Genomic DNA, 24,105 nt, shown 5'->3' with positions numbered 1-24,105 from the left:
TGAGGGAAGTGGGGAACTTTGGAAGCAACTTAGAAAGGGATATTTTAAAGATCTAACAGCTTATATTTCCATTTGTGGAATATTTTGTGATTTTAAATCTCTGCTGGGGTTCTCTCACCAAATAGTACTTGCCCCGAACCTGGATCTTAATCATCCAGGGAATTCTCCTTCTTATATACCTACTATATTTATATTTAACCTAATCAAATTATCTATCAGAATCCATACACATTCCTTTCATTCATACCTTCCCTTTCTCTGCTGCTCGGTCTTTATTTAGCTTGGGAGGTGCTAACATTAGATCAGTTCCCCTTAAGATGCAGACCAAATGAAATTCTCCTCAATTCCAACGCTCCACTTGCCTGCTTCTGCTACTTTTCTCTGATTTCACGAATACCACCACAAATTAACACATCCACAGTCTTAAAATTACCAATCCAAAATGCCTAAAGATTCTTACTAATCTGGGGAACGGGGCCACCATCATTTACCCAGATTCTCTGCTCTGATCCCCATAACTGGTGTGTCAGTCAATTTTATGTTGTGAGCTTGGGGGAATTTTTTTATTTTAAAATGCATTGCAGAGCACCTATAAAATTCAACACAACAGAACATGAATGAACCACTTCTATAAGCAGAAGTTGGTGATACTTTCACGTCATAGAACATAGCTGTAAAAAGTTGTAATGGCTGAAAGAACCTTTGTAAAGAACTTGATATTTGACAAATGGATAGTTTCTACCAAAAAGCCAAAGGACAACTGTGACCTTTCACTAACAGCTCAAATCCCAAATAAAATACACAGGAGAAAATGAACTGAGGGAACCACCTAATCTATGTCTCTCTAACAGACAAGTGGATCTTAGCTTTTAAAGTCGGAGAACGTTACTGAAAAATCAAGTAGACATCAGCAAGAATTAAAGATTTGCCTTTGTCAGCTGGTTTCAGGGACATTTAAATCATTTTTCTTGGAATGCTGAAAGGTTGGGTACTATAAATTTAATATATGGGGCATAATTTCATTTTATTTCTTCTGCAGAGCTGTGAAGTTTCAAGAGGGCAGGCTTATTTATATTAAATATGACAGCAGGTTTATTCAAATGTGTATTAATGTTCAGTCTACATTTGCAACAAAAGGACATGGCATGTTTTCAGCAGTTAATATATTTAATGACATTATTAACCACAGCATATGGACAGCGATGTGAGGGAAAGTGTGTATTTGAGAAAGGGAAGGTACGAATGAAATGAATGTGTATGGATTCTGATGGATAATTTGATTGGGTTAAATATAAATATAGTAGATATATAAGAAGGAGAATTTCCTGGATGATTAAGATCCAGGTTTGGGGCAAGTACTGTTTGGTGAGAGAACCCCAGCAGAGATTTAAAATCACAAAATATTCCACAAATGGAAATATAGGCTGTTAGATCTTTAAAATATCCCCTTCTAAGTTGCTTCCAAAGTTCCCCACTTTCCTTATCATGGAAAGAGACCACACATTTTGGGAAGTTAAAAACTGTTTACTTACAAACTGTTCAAAGGTCAGATTAATGTGCTTTCCCACACAGTAGTAAGAAAGCACAAGGAGTAAAAGTGGTAAATCTTTCTAAGTTATTTGTACAGAAACACAAAAGATTCCATGCTTAATCCACTTTTTCTGTTTCCTTGGTCTTTTGGAGTTTTTAATGAGAAACCATTTCATCCTTGACTGGTTGTTTCCCCCCAAAAAAATCGTTGTTGTTTCTTAAAAAACCCAAATTTATGTTATAATACCCTGACATTAGTACTGATAAAAGGTGGGCTATAAATCTTCTAAGTAAATAAACATCCCACACAACTGGTGCATTACTATGAGAGTTAAAATGAAGTCCTGTTATTTTCAATGGGAAATTTGAGGACATGCTTAAAATTCTGCTTCAAATCACTGGACCTTAAAAGCTCTTAGCATTGGCTAGATTCAGTAGCTTAGGACCAAAGTTATATGCACTTAAGTAACAAAATGAACCTATTTCACTATGCTTGGACTTCAGTTAGTCTTAAACGTGGTTCTTTTTCTTTGAACTGGCCAAATGAGTATGATTTAACATGTACATTTGAAAAATAATAACAACAACAAATTTAGACACTACTTGTATTCTGACAAGATTCCACATTAAAAGTGTTAACTTTAATGATGTGTGTCATTAGGGCTAAAAAATAGTTTATGAAGAATAATGCTGAGATCTAATGGCACAAAACCAGTCCATAATTACTAAACACCTCTTAAGTCTAATTTTTAAACTGTAGTAATTGATCCTACAGTGAGATTTATTCCATAATCATGGAAGCGACAGCATTTACAACCAGAATAAATTAAAGTAAATGAAGAGGAAAATTGTATTCTGTGTAACATTTAGTTCATTATAGGCTTAAACAACTACACCAATCCATGTTCATCAATATAAGTTATGATGCTCGCAGACATAATTAAATAAAATGTTATCACCAAGAAACAGTTTGTGTTCCACAAGCATAGAAATTGGTACATTACAAGTGAGTTGCTTGTCTTAAGGGTTTATTGACGGCGCTTAAGAATATGAATGGCAGGCGCAAGTATGGCAATTGCTCCTGTGTTTTGATCTGGAGGTAGAAATATGACACAACACTGCTGTAAAGCGTGTGCCTTGTGGATTGTTTCCTTTTAAAAGCCATTTGCACTATGCCATTTGGTGCTTTTAAAAAATTCATTTCAGGCTCTCAAAGTCTTTTCAGCTGTTCAGAATCTTCAAAGACATTTCTGGAAGTGCAGGAGATCCTGAAACTTCCTCACTGAAAGTACATGTTCTTGGAACTACGTCTGGTCCTGGCCCAGATTTCCAGTGTGTGGAATGAGGAAATGGTTAGGAATCACCTTACGCAGGACTCTGCCCCATTCATGGGACATCTGTAGGCAGGGTTTTGCAGGTGGAAGTGCCTTGAAACCCAGCCCTTGCAGAGCTTGTCTGATGCTCAGGGCAGGAGTCTTGTTAGAAAAAAGTTATAAACTCAAACAAAAAAGTAGCTGGTCCCTAGTGGGACCCCCTGGCTGGCTTAGCCCTCCAAGGCCCAGGGTAAGTGTACACAGCTGCCCCCAACTTCTAAGCAGGTCTGATTGAAACCAGTGAAGCCTTGAAGCAGAAGAGGACCCTAATTCTTCATGGAACTTCTTGATTGTGATAGGAATACAGTGGTACCTCAGGTTACATACGCTTCAAGTTACATACGCTTCAGGAGGCCCCATTAGCCAAAGTGGTGCTTCAGGTTAAGAACAGTTTCAGGTTAAGAACGGACCTCCGGAACGAATTAAGTACTTAACGCGAGGTACCACTGTATGTATATTTGCTCAGATACCAGTTGGCATTGCCTTGTGACAGGTCATTTCCAGTGGTGGTTGTGAAATGCTTTCCCTAGTGAGGTACACCTTTCTTCATCAATAGTAACTTTTAGGAGAAATTTGAAAGCATCCCTGTTTACTCAGGCGGCCGAAAATTGCTGTTCCTGGCAACCCTGAGATCACTGGATAGAATAATGTTTTTAAGTGGAACTTATTTTAGAATGTTTTAAAATACAGTGGTACCTCACGTTACAGACACTTCAGGTTACAGACTCCGCTAACCCAGAAATAGTACCTCAGGTTAAGAACTTTGCTTCAGGATGAGAACAGAAATTGTGTGGCAGCAGCAGGAGGCCCCATTAGCTAAAGTGGTGCTTCAGGTTAAGATCAGTTTCAGGTTAAGAACGGACCTCCAGAACAAATTAAGTTCTTAACCTGAGGTACCACTGTATATATCTTGCTTTTGTTTTGAAATTATGGGTCCATTTGCCACCTTGGGCTCCTTCCGGGAGAAGGGTGGGAAACAAACAAACAAATAACCAACCAACCAAACTATGGTGGTCTGCAACTAAGTCCTGTCTAGTGCAGACCCCTGGTTTTATGGGACACGTGCCTCAGGGCAAGTCCTTTAATGTCCTTATGGGACATAAAATTTTTGCCATTTGGAGAAAATCTTATTTCAAGCTGTTATGGGAGCATTGGGGAATCTGTTTTTGGTTATGGAGCCACATTTCCTTGAAGGTAATCTATGAGAGGCCACATTCCAATAGCAGGTAGCCCTGGAGTGGAAAGTGACTCAAGGGCTCATGAAATTAGGACTGCAAGTTTCGCACCCCAGTTTTATGGACTCACACCAAAAACTCAAACATGTGGGAAGAATTTCAGTATCTTGATTTATCCTACTAGGATATCTCAAGATTACTGCAGCCTTTGGCAAACAAGAGAGTCAACGTTGCTACCAGCATGGAATATTGGAAATGTAGTACTTAGTGAAAATATTGACATATGCAGTGGTTGCAAGATTTGTCTGTAGAAACTATACCTTCACAGTGAAGTTTTCTAAATGAAAAACTGATCACGCTCACCTCCAATTGAAATTAGTAATTATGTATTTGGTCATACACACTGCAATCATAGCCAACGGACTGTAGAACTCGATTCCATTTTGTAGTTACTGCTTTATCAAATGTTCATGTTAAGAAAATAATAATTACGCAGAGACTGTATGGTCCAGCATTCTCTTTCAAGCAGGATCAGCGAGATGACTCTAGATTTCCTATGCAGGTTCCTTTCCATCATTATATCATTTTCTGTGTGGCTTGCTTTCCTGTCTGTAAATTAATAGACATGCATTTTAATTTCTGGCATTCTTTTTTTTTGCTTAGCTTAGCAGTTTATGGAAACAGGGAGACAGCTTTTTTTTTGCCTTGTTGGGATCACAGCATTCTTAGATTTTCACTAAACATTGACTTTGTACTTTAAAAAAACAACAACAACGGTTGAAAGACTGCATTTGAGTGGCGATTTGGTTTGGTCGAGAATGTAGCCTGAAGATTTAATTAGTGAGGGTTCAGTGGGTTTAGACTCTCAAGATTTGTTCTTCTGGGATTTATTTATTTATTTTTGTACACATTGTGCCCTGGAGGAGTCTGAGCAGGTCCAAGGATTCATTGCCATCCCTCTCACAGTAGAATGCAACAGAGACCAATTTAAGATTCTGCTTTTGGTCTTTCTCTGGCTCTAATTAACTGCAATACAGAATTCCAAATGAGTGGGATGTTTTTAATTTGATGTGCGCTTAGCTACTCACAACCGATTGGTTTAAATCTACTCAGTGAAAGTGCTCCACTTGGTAAAAAAGTTCACGTGAGCTCTGGGAACAGAGAAGATAACCCAACTCTGCCACATTATAGAGTCATTAATTAAGGAAAACGATGCTGAAGTTTGCTTAATTACTAAATTGTTGATTCATTCAGTATAATACATTGCTTTTTTATAATTACTTCACAGGTTCACCATTTACCATTCAGGTCCAAACAACCCATTACGTTTAATGCATAGTAAAAATAAGAGCCAAATAATATCCTATAATAAACATGTATGATTATTTTAACATGTTAAATAGGGGGAGGGGAGTCTATGATTAAGACGGTGGCAAGACGGGCTGAAGAAAGTTCTCCACTCTGCAATAAAACAACATAGTGCACATCAATTTTAACAGCCTGAGCAAATAAAAATGTCTTAGCCAAAAAGAGTACAATGTTAGTGCCATTCTGCGTGCCTTTGGAAGGGCACAAAAGCGAAGACACGGAACATGCTTTCCCTATGCTCCTTTTCTCAAAGCCTGGCCTTGGGGCTGGCAACTCTCTAGAACATTGCAAGGCATTTCAGATGATAAAAGTGTGTCGGCGGCCATTAAATCACAAACTGATGGCAGTTATGTGTCCCACAACTCCTTTGCAATTTTCTCCATTCAATACTTAAAGTTTGCTACTGATGCCTTTGGAAGCTGACCTTTTTCCCTGCTTCAGTTCCAGAAAAGGCATGAGGGCTGCAACAAATTTGTGGGACTCCAACCTTTCTTGAGCAGCAACTGGCATTGTCTGTTTCAATCTTGCTGGGCTTTGACGCTTTCTGCTCCTTCTATAATGGCAGATTGCACACTCTGTTTCCTTAACTGGAATGCAATTGTCACTGTGTAACCACAGTTTTGTGGCCGGTGAGCTTGGTTTTCTTTGCTGCTATCTACCTTTTTCATATCAACAACCTCAGATATGCAGATGACACAATCTTGATGGCAGAAAGTGAGGAGGAATTAAAGAACCTATTATTGTGGGTGAAAGAGGAGGGCGCAAAATATGGTCTGAAGCTCAACATCAAAAAAACGAAGATCATGGCCACTGGTCCCATCACCTCCTGGCAAATAGAAGGGGAGGAAATGGAGGCAGTGAGAGATTTTACTTTCTTGGGCTCCATGATCACTGCAGATGGTGACAGCAGTCACGAAATTAAAACACGCCTGCTTCTTGGGAGAAAAGCAATGACAAACCTAGGCAGCATCTTAAAAAGCAGAGACATCACCTTGCCAACAAAGGTCTGTATAGTTAAAGCTATGGTTTTCCCAGTAGTGGTGTATGGAAGTGAGAGCTGGACCATAAAGAAGGCTGATCGCCAAAGAATTCATGCTTTTGAATTATGGTGCTGGACTGCAAGTCCCATGGACTGCAAGAAGATCAAACATATCCATTCTTAAGGAAATCAGCCCTGAGTGCTCACTGGAAGGACAGATCCTGAAGCTGAGACTCCAATACTTTGGCCACCTCATGAGAAGAGAAGACTCCCTGGAAAAGACCCTGATGTTGGGAAAGATGGAGGGCACAAGGAGAAGGGGACGACAGAGGACGAGATGGTTGGATAGTGTTCTCGAAGCTACCAGCATGAGTTTGACCAATCTGCGGGAGGCAGTGGAAGACAGGAGTGCCTGGCGTGCTCTGGTCCATGGGGTCACGAAGAGCCGGGCACGACTAAATGACTAAACAACAACAATAACCTGTTTCAATGCAACCCTGTGATTGTAAAGACATTAGCAAAGTTAATAAAACAAGTCTTTGGAAACCAAACAGTTCGCAATGACTTGCATCAACTATGATTCGTGTGCAAAACTGCTGTTACTGAAGCTGTTCGTAATTAGCATTGACCCAATGCCAGTATGTTAAATTTAAATGGGGTTCCTAGACTGGAGGTATTCTACCCAGAAACCCAAAAGGATGCAGGCTCCCAGGGAAAATAAATGCAAGAAATTCCCTTTATTGAAATGCAGATGTACATAGGAACAGCCTCAGAAATAAGGAGGCTGCAAAGAACCGCATCCAACACAATGTTTCTTAAACATTTCCAGATTACACATGATTTCATTTCACCAACCAAAGGATCACAGCAATCTTAGCAGTTGCAACCCAGTGTCATCATTCTGAACTTATCAAAATCTTTTAGCTCTTCAGATCAGCCTGCAGTTCCTAGGATTATTTCATGGAAGCCATGGCTGTGAAAGTGGTATAAGAGTGCTTTAAATGTATGGTGCAGCTCTGAAAGTGTGCTTAGAGTATTAGATTATAAGCTAGTTCTTACTGCATTGAATCCCCTTTGTGCAAAAGTGCATATGTGTTTCTTAAAACATTCTGCCAAAGGTATTAATTATAATGGGGGTCATAATATTGGTAATTTATATCGTGTGATGATTTAGAAGTAAGATGTTTTGCAAATGTCTTCAAAATCAAAAAGAAACACACCTATAACATCAAGAACGTAAAGGGCAAATGAAGAATCAGGCGCCGAATTAGCCTCCTCGATGTGCAAATGACAGGAAAGTCAAAACTATTGGTAAGCACAGCTTAGGCAGCCCTGAATTATTAATTACTAGATTACTAATTAACCCTTAATTAACTTGGAGAACTCATTACCGCAAAACACCGTTAAGGCCAAATAATTTAGTAAAATTCCAACCTATTAGAGTCGGCTTTTAAGGAATAATGAGAACATCCATCGCTACATTAGACGTGCCTCGGAGCATAAAGTCAGCTAACAAATTGGTTTAGGGAGGAAGGTCTCTTGTGGCCAGATGATGTCATAATTGCCAACTACCTTGTGCTGTCTTTTTGAAGGAGTTTACAGTGGTACCTCGGGTTACAGACGCTTCAGGTTACAGACACCGCTAACCCAGAAATAGTACCTCTGGTTAAGAACTTTGCTTCAGGATGAGAACAGAAATCGTGCTCCGGCGGCGCAGTGGCAGCGGGTGGCCCCATTAGCTAAAGTGGTGCTTCAGGTTAAGAGCAGTTTCAGGTTAAGAACGGACCACTGGAATAAATTAAGTACTTAACCCGAGGTACCACTGTACATTGGTGGCTTTGTTTTATTCAGCAGCATACAGTAGTGTGAATACTTAAAAGGGAACCTAGGAAGATAGTTTATTCTAATCAGGTATTGCCTACTCCAGGAAGTGGCTTTGTAGCAAATCCCATCACTTTCTAGCTGCCTGAGCCTTGTGTGCTAGAGATGCCCAGGACTGAACTGGTGTTGTACCACTGAGCCATAATAGTCATCACACCAGCACTGAGCAATACATTTGAGGGGCAGAATGGAGCTACACTCAGTGGCTCCACTCCCTCTAAAGCAGCGGTTCTCAACCTGTGGGGTCCCCAGATGTTGTTGGACTACAACTCCCATCACCCCTAGCTAGCAAGGCCAGAGCTCAGGGATAATGGGATGATGGGAGTTGTAGTCCAACAACATCTGGGGACTCACAGGTTGAGAACCACTGCTCTAAAGCATCCCAGTTATCTGGACCCCATTGTTCTCCATGCTTTGGAGGGGAAAGGTCTGAAGCAGGGGTCTACTCTATGTAAATATGTGCAAGGGAGGTAAGGGGCACTTAAAAGTCTAACCATATTCTGTGTTATAACTGGGACATCCCCAAAGAAAATGGATGTGTTGATTTAAGCATAAGTGAGATTACTGGTACTCTTTTACAAGAGCTGAAGAATTCCTGCCCATTCTTCCCCAGCCTCCAATTTATCTGCCATCTTTCTCTCATCATGGAATTCATGGGTTTCTCCCAGCCACGAAAATAAAAGTTACCATGCTGTTGAAGACAGAGGGCTATCAAAAGACAAACGGTGATAAAAAAACCCCATGTCTTTATAAAGGATAGAACTGCATTGAAGAATCGAATCACATTTCTGCCAGCAAAAAAATGCCCTTGACCTTTGTTCCACTGCCATTGTGGCACATTCCAGTGTGTGCTGAAGGCGAAACCAAGGGAGCTATGGATGAAAACAACTCAAGCCATCTTCTATATGACCTTCAGACCTCATTCACTGTGATGCAGAGAAGAAACTCTGAATCATTTTGTTAATGGCTGGGGTTACAGAAGCTAATTAACACTGAACTACCAAGATCAATGGTGGAAGTAATTGGGTTTTCTCTTCGTTTACCCATAGCCAAGAAAGCCAGTTTTGAGGAAAGAGAAAGGGATAAGAACAGAAACACATGAAGAAGGAGAAATAGAGTGATGGTTCGATTATTAGGACTTTGCATGCACTTATTTGGCTTCAGTGCTGTGCACTGAGAAAGACACTTCCTTTCTCAACACAGAAACACAGCGAATGCCATTGGTGGAAGAGAGTGATCTTCTCCATGGGCACCTCACTTTACTTCCATGTTGCACAGTGGAATAAAAAGCTGCTTTATGGGACCATGGGTCCATCACTATTTTCTACACTGAATGACAGTTTCTTTCCAAACCCTACCTGGAGACAGTGGCATAGTGGGGGCCACAGAGGCGGTTGCCCCGGGTGCAAAATTATTAGGAGTGCAAAAATTCAACAACTGGTGCTGCCTCAATACAGCTGCATGCTTCCATCACTGGGCTCAGTCAAAAACAGCTTCTCCATGCAAACCAAGAAGTGAATGGAACTGTAATCTCCTGGATGATGTGGATGCCATTAGGCAACTGAATGTGCATGCATACTCCATCTGTTTCCATCCCTCACACCCACCGTCCTCCAAGCAGCCCCAGGCACTGGTAACCCACACTACGCCACTGCCTGGAGATCCCACTTGTTTGACCATTCCCAACAAGTGCTGCTGGAATGGCTGGCTAGGTTGAAAACTGACTCAGTATGAAGCAACTCGCTATATTCTTTCCCATGCCCTACTACAGGCCACAGTACGAAAGCATCACATTTCAGTTTCTTTATAAACCAATGCAAGTTGTCAAATCCATGAAACCTTGTTTAATTAGTACATTGTACCCAATCAAATATTTCAGTGTGTTCAGTTTATATGGAGAAACCTGACTTTGCTGGAGGAGCAACAGTATATGGCTGTGGGGAGGAGATGTTATTTTTTTCTCCTTGGTTTTTCAAACCATTTTTAGCTCCTCAGACTTAATGAGGTAACGCTAGGTTCCCTGAAAGTGGCAGATATTCTAATGTGTCACTGGCAGTGACAGAAAGAGCCGAGAATGAAACATCCTTGCTCTGTGGTATAAATATAGTGAATTGTCTTGGGTTCGTGTTTGAGACTGTAGATATCCAAGCTACCTTTAAAGAGTTGTCATGCTACTTTCACAGCAATTCCAATACAGTGGTAATAATAATAATAATAATAATAATTTATTATTTATACCCCGCCCATCTGGCTGGGCCTCCCCAGCCACTCTGGGCGGCTTCCATAAAAACCAAAAATACAATAAAATATCACACGTTAAAAACTTCCCTGAACAGGGCTGCCTTAAGATGTCTCCTGAATGTCAGGTAGTTGTTTATCGCCTTGACATCTGCTGGAAGGGTGTTCCACAGGGCGGGCGCCACTACCGAGAAGGCCCTCTGCCTGGTTCCCTGTAGCTTTGCTTCTCGCAGTGAGGGAACCGCCAGAAGGCCCTCGGCGCTGGACCTCAGCGTCCGGGCAGACTGATGGGGGTGGAGACGCTCCTTCAGGTATACTGGACCGAGGCCGTTTAGGGCTTTAAAGGTCAGCACCAACACTTTGAATTGTGCTCGGAAACGTACTGGGAGCCAATGCAGGTCTTTCAAGACCGGTGTTATATGGTCTCGGCGGCCGCTCCCAGTCACCAGTCTAGCTGCCGCATTCTGGATTAGTTGTAGTTTCCGAGTCACCTTCAAAGGTAGCCCCACGTAGAGTGCATTGCAGTAGTCCAAGCGGGAGATAACCAGAGCATGCACCACTCTGGCGAGACAGTCCGCAGGCAGATAGGGTCTCAGCCTACGTACCAGATGGAGCTGGTAAACAGCTGCCCTGGACACAGATTTGACCTGTGCCTCCATGGACAGCTGTGAGTCCAAAATGACTCCCAGGCTGCGCACCTGGTCCTTCAGGGGCACAGTTACCCCATTCAGGACCAGGGAATCCTCCACACCTGCCCGCCTCCTGTCCCCCAAAAACAGTACTTCTGTCTTGTCAGGATTCAACCTCAATCTGTTAGCCGCCATCCATCCTCCAACCGCCTCCAGACACTCACACAGGACCTTCACCGCCTTCACTGGTTCTGATTTAAAAGAGAGGTAGAGCTGGGTATCATCCGCATACTGATGAACACCCAGCCCAAACCTCCTGATGATCTCTCCCAGCGGCCGCATGTAGATGTTGAAAAGCATGGGGGAGAGGACAGAACCCTGAGGCACCCCACAAGTGAGAGCCCAGGGGTCTGAACACTCATCCCCCACCACCACTTTCTGAACACGGCCTAGGAGGAAGGAGCGGAACCACTGTATAACAGTGCCCCCAGCTCCCAGCCCCCCAAGACGGTCCAGAAGGATGCTATGGTCGATGGTATCGAACGCCGCTGAGAGATCCAGCAGAACTAGGAAACAGCTCTCACCTTTGTCCCTAGCCCGCCGGAGATCATCAACCAGTGCGACCAAGGCAGTTTCAGTCCCATGATGAGGCCTGAATCCCGACTGGAAGGGATCCAAATGGTCCGCTTCTTCCAGGCGTGCCTGGAGTTGTTCGGCAACCGCTCGCTCAATCACCTTGCCCAAGAATGGAAGATTTGAGACTGGGCGATAATTGGCCATCGTGGCCGCATCTAAAGATGGTTTTTTAAGAAGCGGTTTAATAACCGCCTCTTTCAGCGGGTCTGGGAAGGCTCCCTCACGGAGGGAAGCATTCACCACCCCACGAAGCCCATCGCCCAGTCCTTCCCGGCTAGCTTTTATAAGCCAGGATGGGCAAGGATCCAGGAGACAGGTGGTTGGTTTCACTCGTCCAAGCAGCCTGTCCACATCCTCGGAGGTAACAGATTGGAATTGATCCCACTCAACTTGACTAGACAGAACTCTTGCACTCTCCCGCCCCGGCCCTGCTCCCACGGTGGAGTCTACTTCTTCCCGAATCTGAGCGATTTTATTTGCAAAGAACTTTGCGAAATCATTGCAGGAGAACATGTGGCCCGTACTGGGCCCCGATGTTGCAGGTGGTTCCGCTAAATTGTGAACCACCTGAAAAAGTCTCCTGCTGCTGTTTTCTGCAGATGCAATAGAGGCGGTGAAGAAATTCTTCTTCGCCGTCGCTATCGCCACTTGGTAGGCTCGACGTTGAGCTCTAACCTGTGTCCGGTCAGATTCGGAATGAGTTATCCGCCACCGGCGCTCTAGCCGTCTCAACGATTGTTTCATTGCCCTCAGATCTGTGGAAAACCACGGGGCTGTCCGGGCTCCATGCAATCGGAGAGGGCGCTTCGGAGCCAAACAGTCAATAGCCCTGGTTAACTCCACATTCCAGCGGGCCACCAGGGAATCAGCTGAAAGGCCATCAACATGGGATAAAGCATCCCCTACCACTCTCTGGAAACCATTTGGATCCATTAAGTGGCGGGGGCGGACCATCCGAATTGGTCCCACCTCCCTGCAGAGGGGATGGGTCGCAGAGAAGTCCAGTTGCACCAGGAAGTGATCTGACCATGGCACTTCTTTCGTTTCGCTTTTACTTAGTGTCAGATCACCAACATCCATAGAGGTAAACACCAGGTCCAAGGCATGTCCACGGCTATGGGTTGGGCCAGACTTATTCAGGGACAGCCCCATGGAGGCCATTTTGCTTTCCACGAAGTCCCGAGCGGCCCCTTGTAAGGTCGTGTCGGCATGGATGTTAAAATCCCCCAGGACGACCAAGCTAGGTGTCTCCAGGAGAACATCCGCCACGACCTGAAGCAGCTCGGGCAGGGAATCCTTGGCGCAGCGGGGAGGTCGGTACACCAAAAGGAATCCTGTACTGCCCCTATTGCCCAACTTCCAGAACATGCACTCAGAAAACTGGGTCTTCCCAATAGGACGCCTGGTGCAAACTAATGACTTCCTAAAAATCACTGCAACCCCCCCTCCCCGCCCACATGACCTGGGTTGCTGTGCGTAAGAGAAACCTGGTGGACAAGCAGCGGCAAGGACAGGCCCATCTGCTTCATCCAGCCAAGTCTCTGTTACACATGCCAGGTCAGATCCTCCATCCATGATCAAGTCATGGATGGCAGTGGTCTTATGAATCATTGACCTGGCATTGCACAGCAGCACCTTCAGGTCATGTGGGTATCCCTTGCTGATTCTAGTATCCATCCGGTCAGGACCAGACCCGGAGGCAGGGATAGTCCTCAGACAACGACTAAACCTGCCTCCTCTGTAATGACATGGTACTAAAGTGGTACATTAGCTAAAGTGGTACCTCAGGTTAAGAACTTAATTCATTCTGGAGGTCCGTTCTTAACCTGAAACTGTTCTTAACCTGAGGTACCACTTTAGCTAATGGGGCCTCCCCCTGCCACTGCACCGCCTCCTCACAATTTCTGTACTCATCCTGAAGCAAAGTTCTTAACCTGAGGTATTATTTCTGGGTTAGCGGTGTCTGTAACCTGAAGCGTCTGTAACCTGAGGTACCACTGTACTTCATTTGCATTTTTTTGAACTAAACTCCTAACAGTCCCAAACTGCATAAGCACGCTCCCATCATACAGCTGTGCTGACTGAGGCTGTTGAGTGTTGTGGTCCAAAACATCTGGAAACCACCAGCTGGCGAAGGCTGGCTTAGGAATAGTAGTTTGACAGACTAAAGGGAAATCACAGAAAGGGCCTCCACAAGACAGTTAATGAACAGTTATGTTTGGGTGGAAATGGGGCAATGGAATCTGCTAACCATGTTCTTCTACACTGTAGTGTATGTAGAGAAAGTTTACTTTCCCTTTACTAAGAACTTTCCTGGGAAGATTTCCCAAAGATTTGGGAGCATTCCAGACTTTCCAAGTGTCCCTATTTTGCAGGGACAGTTCTGGATTTATAGAAGCCATCCTGGTTCTGATTTGATTCTGAAATGTCCTGCTTTTCCTTAGAACTTCCCAATTTTCATCGGAGAAATGCTGGAGGGTATGGAGTTATACGACCCCCGAGCCAAGGAGATAAGTAAGTATACGACCTAACTGCACAAGTTATCTGAAGGCAGCCCTGTATAGGAAAGGTTTTTTAAAATATTTTATCATGTTTTATGTCAAGAGTGGCTGGGGCAACCCAGTCAGATGGGTGGGGTATAAATAACAACCACAACAACAAACAGACTTCCCTATTTTCATTGCAGAAATGTTGGAGGGCATGACTTTCTGTTTCCTTACATGTTACTGAAAGGGTTGCAAACAAATTTCTGATTTCAATGCAGATCAGGATAAATTTTCTGCTGCCTTAATTGTTTTAATGAATTGTATGTTTTATTTTTGCACCTAACTTTATTGGTCCCCAGTCCGTTCATTTACACATGCAGAGGACCTGTTTAGATGTCACTCACTAGAGAGAAATCTTACCCAGTCCTTGGCAATCTGCCCTTTCACTAGATGGACATACAGTGGTGCCCCGCAAGACGAATGCCTCGCAAGACGAAAAACTCGCTAGACGAAAGGGTTTTCCGTTTTTGAGCTGCTTCGCAAGACGATTTTCCCTATGGGCTTGCTTTGCAAGACGAAAACGTCTTGCAAGTGTTCCAATTTTTTTCCGCTTCCCCCCTTTTTCTAAGCCGCTAATCCTTTAATAGCCGCTAATCCTTTAATAGCCGCTAAACCGCTAATAGTGCTAATCCGCTAAGCCGCTAATAGGGTTGCTTCGCAAGACGAAAAAACTGCTAGACGAAGAGACTCGTGGAACGGATTAATTTCGTCTTGCGAGGCACCACTGTAGTTGGTTAGCTAAATTTATTTAGCTAACTAACAGCGATTATATAACAGGTTCCATCCAGAGAAACACTCACATAATGGGACTGGTTACTGTGCATGCTTTTCACAACCCCTTAGCAATGCAAGTCATTGGCAGACGAAATTAATGGACTATGCAGAATTAGATGACAGGAAGGATCCGAAACCTGCAGGACTAGAGATTCTCAGAGGACCGGAGTAAATATTTGAACTACTGTATTTTTCGCCCTATATGACGCACTTTTCCCCCTCCAAAAATGAAGGGGAAATCTGGGTGCGTCCTATGGGGCGAGTGCAGGCTTTTGCTGAAGCTTGGAGAGCGAGAGGGGTTGGTGCGCACCGACCCATCTCGCTCTCCAGGCTTCAGAAAGACATCCGCAGCCTAGGCAGCCCACTGGGAGGTCCCGCAGGGCTGTCTAGGCTGCGGATAGCAGCCTGCTTCCTGGAGCGTCGGGCGTCCTGAAAGCAGAGTGCCTGGTGCTTCGGGAACACATCCGCAGCCTAGGCAGCCCTGCGGGTGGTCCCGCAGGGATGTCTAGGCTGCGGATAGCAGCCTGCTGCCCGGCGGGTGGGGCGCCCTGAAGCAGAGCGCCCCCCGCACCCGGCAGACATCCGCAGCGTGGGGAGCCTTGCAGGAGTTCCCCGCAAGGCTCCCCATGCTGCGGATAGCAGCCTGCCGCCCAGCGCGAGGGGCGACCTTAGTTAAGGATAAGTAAAAGCAATAGAGAAATTAAGAAATGTAGATTAAGTGATAAAGATTGAAAAATCTTCAGATGTGGTTGATGGAAGACCAAAACATTGTATAAGATAAGAAAATATGCATAGCTGTCAACGTTTCCCTTTTCTTGCAAGGAATCCTATTAGGAATAAGGGAATTTCCCTTAAAAAAAGGAAAACGTTGACAGCTATGGAAAGTATGTGATATGATTCTTGGAATATATGTGTGTGTGTGTGTGTATATAATCACAATGCAAGTTGTGAGTCTTGTGCATTGCGCCCAACAATTTCTGGACGAGAACCATGAAAAGGTCCTGGAACTGAGTGGGCGAAGTACTGAAATTTGATTAGATGAGAGCTGAAATTGGAGGTTGTTAAGCAGAGGTTGAATGGCCGACTCTCATAGATGCTTTAGCTGAGATTCCTGCATTGCAGTTGGACGAGAGGAGCCTTGGGTTTCCTTCCAACTCTACAGTTCTATGATGGAAGTAGCGGTTTGCAGGAACGAGTGCCTGACAAATATTTCCCTCTCTTGTTAAGCACAACTATTTTCATACTCATTAATATTTCCCTCTAAAATCTCACAGAGTTGTGATCTCAACTGATTCTTTTTGTCACCGCTGCATGACATGTGTGTGCGTCCTATGGAGCAAAGAAGCCATAGCCCTGCGACCCAATCCCAGCTGGAGAGATGACGCGCGACTATGGCAGCAGCCTCTCCACTGCGCGCCTTTCCGCTGCTCCCCGACCTGCTCTTTGGGGCTGGTGGTGGGCTTCCCCCCGCCAGCCCCAAAGAGCAGATTGAAAGGAACCTGAAGCCTGGAGAGCGAGAGGGGTCGGTGCGTACCGACCCCTCTCGCTTTCCAGGCTTCCAAGGTAGCCGCCTGAAGACGACTGAACGCACCTTAAGCGGCACCTTGTTTTAGAGGGGGAAAACAAGAGGGGGAAAATTCTCCCCCTCTCTGCGCAGCGCCTCCTGCCGCTTCACTGAAGGGGCACTAGGCAGAGAGGGGGAGAATTTTTTTTTTCTTGTTCTCCCCCCTCTAAAACAAAGTGCGTCTATTGTCCGGTGCATCCTATAGAGCGGAAAATACGGTACTTCAGTCCAATTATTTGTTGGAAAAAAGGAATGAGATCCAGTTAAAGACACTTATTATTATTATTATTATTATTATTATTATTATTATTATTAAATACCTCGCCCATCTGGCTGGGCTTCACCAGCCACTCTGGGCGTCTTCCAACAAAATATTAAAATACAGTAATGCATCAAACATTAAAAGCTTCCCTAAACAGGGCTGCCTTCAGATGTCTTCTAAAAGTCTGGTAGTAGTTGTTCTCATTTCTACTGAAATGAGGCTGCATTTTAATGTTGTGCTTGATCTTGTTTTTAATTTGCATTTTAATCAATTGTTTTTATCTGGTGTTAGCCACCCTGAGCCAGGTATTAATTATTATTATTATTATTATTATTATTATTATTATTATTATTATTAATACCTGGCTCAGGGTGGCTAACACCAGATAAAAACAATTGATTAAAATGCAAATTAAAAACAAGATCAAGCACAACATTAAAATGCAGCCTCATTTCAGTAGAAATGAGAACAACTACTACGAGACTTTTAGAAGACATCTGAAGGCAGCCCTGTTTAGGGAAGCTTTTAATGTTTGATGCATTACTGTATTTTAATATTTTGTTGGAAGACGCCCAGAGTGGCTGGGGAAGCCCAGCCAGATGGGCGAGGTATTTAATAATAATAATAATTATTATTATTATTATTATTATTAGGCGTTCCACAGGGCGGGTGCCACTACCGAGAAGGCCCTCTGCCTGTTTCCCTGTAACTTGGCTTCTCACAGTGAGGGAACCGCCAGAAGGCCCTCGGTGCTGGACCTCAGCGTCTGGGCAGAACAACGGGGGTGGAGACACTCCTTCCTAAAAGTCAAATAATGTTACGGGCAGGATATTGCTCTTCATAGTCAATCTGTCAAACTGGCATCATTTAACTCTGATAATGCTTTTTAGTTGCTGCTCATTTGAGGCCAGAAGTTACAAAGTTTAAATAACTGGAGTCAGAATAATATTCTGAACCATACCGGGGCAGAGGGATTGTATACAAGCACCATAAATTTATCTTCCACCTTTATCCATTTCATGGCTCAGTCTTCTAAAAGGGGTCCAATCTTTCACTTAAGCCCAATTAATCAGTGTATTGGTGAATGTTTAGTGCAGGAGTTCATCATGACAAATTCTCACAGCCAAACCCCCAAGAAGAATCTAATTTATTAAGACCAGCTGACAGTGAGAGAATAGTGAGCTGGCAATAGTAGAATATTGATTAGCATGTTGGACTTGGGGTGGGGAGAGCAGGTTTCACATCTCTGATCAGCCATGATGTTTCCTGGGTTACCCTGAGTCTTAGCCTAACCAACTTCACAAAGGACTAGGGACCAGGGAGAAATTTGAGTAAAAGTCACACCTTCCAAAGAGTACATGAACCAAAACACAATCATCCTTCGAATTTTGCAGTGCAGTTCTTCAGCCAAGCCATCTATACAAAAATGCATACACTAGGGTAAAGTGTGCATTAAAATGCATATATTCATCAAAACAGCATACATACCGTATTTTTCGCCCTATAGGACGCACTTTTTCCCCTCCAAAAATGAAGGGGAAATCTGTGTGCGTCCTATGGGGCGAATACAAGCTTTCGCTGAAGCTTGGAGAGCGAGAGGCTTCAGGTAGCTATGAGCAAGCCTGGGGAGCCTGTGGGAGTTCCCGCAGGGCTCCCTAGGCTGCGGATAGCAGCCTGCTGCCCGGCGCGAGGGGCACCCTGAAGCAGAGCGCCCCTCGTGCCGGGCAGGCATCGGCCAGCCCCACAAGCTCCGGGGACAGCGGGGAGGTGCAGTGCCGCCATACCACTGTTCCCCGACCTGGTTTGGTTTCCCTGACCTGGTTTTGGGGGGGAAATAAAGGGGGGGAAATTCCTTTATTTCCCCCCCCAAAAAAAACTAGGTGCGTCCTATGGGACGGAGCGTGCTATGGGACAAAAAATACGGTAAATGCAATATATTCAGGGGAAATATTTTGCACAGATGTGTATACAGTGGAACCTTGGTTGACGAATGTAATCCATTCTGGAAGACCGTTTGACAACCAAGGCACAAAGTGCCGTCGGCAAGTTCAATGGGGAAAAAATAGAAACGCTCCTCAGAAGCCATTCGGCTTCTGAGGCACGTTCAAAAATGGAAGCAGTTACTTCTAGGTTTTCAGCGTTTGGCTTCCAAACCGTTCGGCAGCAATTATCAGATAGGTTTAGGATTTAAATATGTAATGAGAATAATAATAATAATAATAATAATAATAATAATAATAATAATAATAAATTTTATTTATATCCCGCCCTCCCCAGCCGAAGCCGGGCTCAGGGCGGCTAACAACACTAAAATAGTGCAACATTCTAAAAACATTATAAAAATTAATTAAAATCAAAATTGATGGCAACCATAAACTAAAGTTCTGTAAAGATTGCCAAAGGAGGGAGTCAGGCTGCGCCCTGACCAAAGGCCTGGTGGAACAGCTCTGTCTTGCAGGCCCTGCAGAAAGATGTCAAGTCCTGCAGGGCCCTTGTCTCTTGTGACAGAGTGTTCCACCAGGTTAAAGCCGCAGCCAAAAAAGCCCTGGCTCTAGTTGAGGCCAGCCTAACCTCTCTGTGGCCTGGGACCTTCAAGATGTTTTTATTTGAAGACCATAAGTTCCTCTGTGGGGCATACCAGGAGAGGCTGTCCCGTAGGTACGAGGGTCCTAGGCCGTATAGGGCTTTGAAGGTTAAAACCAGCACCTTAAACCTGATTCTGTACTCCACCGGGAGCCAGTGCAGCTGGTATAGCACCGGATGAATGTGATCTCGCAGTGAAGACCTCGTAAGGAGTCTCGCTGCGGCATTCTGCACCCGCTGGAGTTTTTGGGTCAGGGGAAGCCCCACATAGAGCGAGTTACAATAATCCAGTCTGGAGGTGACCATCGCATGGATCACAGTGGCTAGGTCAGGGCGAGAGAGGTAAGGAGCCAACTGCTTAGCTTGGCGGAGATGAAAAAATGCCGTCTTTGTTATAGCTGTAATCTGCGCCTCCATGGAGAGGGAGGTATCGAAGATTACAGCCAAACTCTTAACGGACGGTGCTGGCACTAATTGCACCCCCGCAAGAGATGGGAATTGCTTCCTCAATCCCATATCATCCCATCCCAGCCAGAGGACCTCTGTCTTCGAAGGATTTAACTTCAACCAGCTCCCACGTAACCATCCAGCCACAGCTTCCAAGCATCTGATCAGTGTGTCTGGGGCCGAGTCAGGATGGCCATCCATCAACAGAATTAATATGTTTAAAGCTGAATTGATAAGAAAGAAAGATTTTAAGTGATTAAGTTAAGTTTATAAGAATTTTGATTTGGAAAACCGTTAAAATGATATGCATTGAATTTCAGCTAGGGGGATACGAGGAAGTCACTTAACAATGTTAATAAGATTAGTTTTAATAAGGTTATGATTTATGTTTGTTTGTTTGTTTGTTTGAGTGTTTATAATTTGCACTAAAATGTAGATTAAAAAAATAAGTGAACTGAAAAATGCAGACAACTGAATTTAAGAGTGGAAAAATGAGAAACACAGAGATACTGAAATTGATAGGTTAGCCTATTCCAGGCTTCCTCAACCTTGGCCCTCCAGATGTTTTGAGGCTACAATTCCCATGATCCCTGACCACTGGTCCTACTAGCTAGGGATCATGAGAGTTGTAGGCCAAAAACATCTGAAGGGCTGAGGTTGAGGAACACAAAGAGGCCATGTGCCTAGTCAATCCTCTCCTCCAACCACCAAGCTAACACCACTGCCGTTCCAGCACATGACATCACTGCTCCTGCTATGAAAAAGTACGAAAACTGCACTTCCCTATAGTCACTGTTCAAACTTAGGTCCCCACATGTTGATGGACTACAACTTCCATCATTTCCGCCAGCTTAGACAATTGTCAGGAATGATGGGTGTTGGAGCCCAACGCCACCTGGGGACCCAAGACTGAAGAACACTGTGCTATACTACTCAACAGTTTCAATTCAAGTTGCCACTAAATGTTGCCAAAAGTGCATTTGTGGGTTCTTCCTGAGCCAAAACAACAAAGGATTTCAAGAGAAGCCCAGAATGTTTCTATAAGATCAGCAATATTTCTCAAAAGGCGTTTTCTTAGTTTAAACAACAACCACCACCACCACCCATCTGGTTGCCCCAGCCACTCTTTCAAACTCTTTCATGTCTTTCTCATCTCACTGTTTACTGCAACCACTACTATGTTATAAGACCCACTATCCTGTAATATTACATATGGTATGTACAGTTGTTTATGGTTTTTTTACATTAATTTTGCTGTAAAAATGTGTGAGATTACGATATTGTATTTATTTGCATTACCCAGAGCCTGTTCTACTGATGAAGCCTAGGATGGCGAAACAAGGCTAATATTCCAGAAATCCTTGTCTTAGACCGTGAAAGGATTCCGTGGAACTGTAACAACCCTTCATGTGGATTTTGGACTATTTGAACAGACAGGTGGAATACATGTATGGACCTTATGCATGAACTGACTAGAGAATGAACTGATCCACTGGGTCTTATGCTTTTTATGTTGAACTTTATGAGACTTCTGTTGAAATCTACAAATTGATACCATGAATAGTATACCTTATTTATTCAAAATTACAGCCAGTTACGTCTTGTGTGTTTATTATGCTAAATAGACAATTGGTCTATCTAGCTCAGTATTGGTAAACCTAGCTTATTATTCTACTTCCATTGTACAGAAATAGTTTCTCAAAATCTTATTTCCCTCCCACCCAAACTGAAAACCTTGGTTTGTTGGGCTGGTTTAGACCTATTTGAACTACTGTGGAGTTTAATTAACTGCTTGGCACATATCTGTGCAATATTTAGCTACCGTATTTTTCGCTCCATTGGACGCACCGGACCATAGGACGCACCGGACCATAGGAGGGGGAAAACAGGGGAATTTTTTTTCTTGTTCTCCCCCTCTAAAACAAGGTGCGTTCAAGGTACATTCACCAGAGCTTGTGGGGCTGGCGGTGGGGGGAAGCGCTGCTCTCCCCCACCGCCAGCCTCAAAGATCCCTGAAGCCTTTGGAGCGCAGCGCCCCGCTGCCCTGCAGAGGTTTGCGCGCAGCCGTCCCCAAGCTAGAGCAGCGAGACGGAGCCCTCCATCTCGCTGTTCTGGCTTGGGAACAGCCTTGCTAGCTTCTGCAGGACAGCGGGGTGAAGGCACCTCGCTGCCCTGCAGAGGTTTGCGCGCAGCTGTCCCCAAGCCGGAGCAGCGAGACGGAGCCCTCCGTCTCACTGTTCTGGCTTGGGAACAGCCTTGCTAGCTTCTGCAGGACAGCGGGGTGAAGGCACCTCGCTGCCCTGCAGAGGTTTGCGCGCAGCAATCCCCAAGCTAGAGCAGCGAGACGGAGCCCTCCGTCTCGCTGTTCTGGCTTGGGAACAGCTTTGCTAGCTTCTGCAGGACAGCGGGGTGAAGGCACCTTGCTGCCCTGCAGAGGTTTGCGTGCAGCCGTCCCCAAGCCGGAGTAGCGAGACTGAGCCCTCCATCTCGCTGTTTTGCCTTGGGAACAGCCTTGCTAGCTTCTGCAGGACATCGGGGTGAAGGCACCCCGCTGCCCTGCAGAGGTCTGCACGCAGCCGTCCCCAAGCTAGAGCAGCGAGACGGAGCGCTCCACAGTGCTCTGTCTTCCTGTTCTGGCTTTGGGCTTAGCGGCGCAGCCTGTATTCGCTCTATAGGACGCACACACATTTCCCCTTAATTTTTGGAGGGGGAAATGTGCGTCCTATAGAACGAAAAATACGGTACTTCCTCTTCCCTTCCCCTTTGCAAAGCTTGCCATAGATTGGGGAGGATATCCACCTCATTCAAATTTGCACATGGAAATTCCTTTGGAGTGCTTCCTGGTTAAAAGTAGTTCTAAACCTTCCATTTTGAGGGGAAAGTTGCATGTGTGCATAGCTCAATAATGCTTCAGCAAAATGTTAGCAAAGATTAAATACAATTAAGTCTCACACTTTTTCAAAATTAAAAAAACACAATAAATGTCTAATAGATCTACTTGGATCTACTAAGCCTTCTGGCTTAGTATTGCTTTTTTCATCGCCTTTCCAAATAAGCATATAAATCAATTTCTTCCTTAGTTCCAGCTGAGACATTGATTTCAACTTATAAATCCAGAAAGCTTCTTTCTCTTCTGTTCTATTTTATCTATTACTTCCTCTCTTTAATTACAGCAGATGATCTATTGCTAGGATCTGAAATTGGACCACCAAATATTTCAAACTATTAACATGACGCAACCCCAGGGATGCTATCTCATTATATCTCACAGCACGTCCGTGCTCTAGCATTCTTCTTCTACGGCTAAAAAAAATTCTTAGCGATGTCCTCAGTAAAAATTAAAACCATTTAGACATTGTGTTAAATGAAAAACATACTCATGACGGCACTCACCATATGAAACTCCCTCCAAAATTGAGGATGATGGAATGCATTCCTTATAGTAATATAACTCCATTTTGCGTAGCCTGTCAAGAAAGATTGTCATGATGGCATAGGTAGTGAGGGTGAGATTAGCAATTTTCCTCTGATCCCTGGAACAGAGTGACTTTGTATGCATTGGGGCTTAGCTTTCTCTACATGGTGCTCCCTACCATCTGGACCCTATTCTGGAGATATATAGCTGTACACCACAACAAACATAAGAACCATCATTGTATATATGAGCAGCTCTTAGGGAGGTTTTCCATGCTATGTTTTAGTGGCTATTTTGATCAGTTATGTCTGAGAGCTTCAGCTAGTGAACACAGCAGCTAGACTGGTGGTGTGAGAAGACCACTGCCCAAACATGGCGCCAGTGTTAAAAGACTTGCAGTGGCTTCTCATCTGCCACTGGGCCAGGTTCAAAGTTCTTGTGCTAGTGTGCCCAGCCCTGAACAACTTAGGCCAAGTACATCTTATGGGCTGCCTTATCCCCATGTGTTTGAAGCCATTTACTGGGATCATCATGGGGAAGCAATGTTAGTTGTTCCTGATGGACCAGAAGCACAACTTATGTCAATGAGGAGTTGTGATTTCAGTTTAGCGGGCCCAATTTTATGGAACTCCCTCCTAGTTGAAATCAGACAGGGACTGTTCTTGCAAAGGTGCAGTCGCCTAAAGGTAAAGGGACCCCTGACCA

The 24,105-nt window shown here is 44.3% G+C and overlaps 1 protein-coding gene across 2 annotated transcripts in view; it reads left to right on the top strand.

Annotated features, from left to right (window-relative positions):
• Positions 1 to 21,801, top strand: part of LOC309541729 (uncharacterized protein) — a 344,667-nt gene extending 322,866 nt beyond the window's left edge. For both annotated transcript variants that reach the window (XR_014223838.1, XM_082239932.1), the window contains 2 exons: positions 14,254 to 14,323; positions 21,289 to 21,801. Coding sequence is in view for 1 of the 2 variants with exons in the window: in XM_082239932.1 (XP_082096058.1) it covers positions 14,254 to 14,323; positions 21,289 to 21,313 (95 nt within the window). In the remaining variant the exon portion in view is untranslated. The remainder of the gene's footprint in view (positions 1 to 14,253; positions 14,324 to 21,288) is intronic.
• Positions 21,802 to 24,105: the final 2,304 nt, after the last annotated feature.

Source organism: Podarcis vaucheri (assembly GCF_965113315.1).
Source record: "Podarcis vaucheri genome assembly, chromosome: 10".
Taxonomy (NCBI): Eukaryota; Metazoa; Chordata; class Lepidosauria; order Squamata; family Lacertidae; genus Podarcis; species Podarcis vaucheri.
This window is presented reverse-complemented; position numbering and strand designations above follow the sequence as displayed.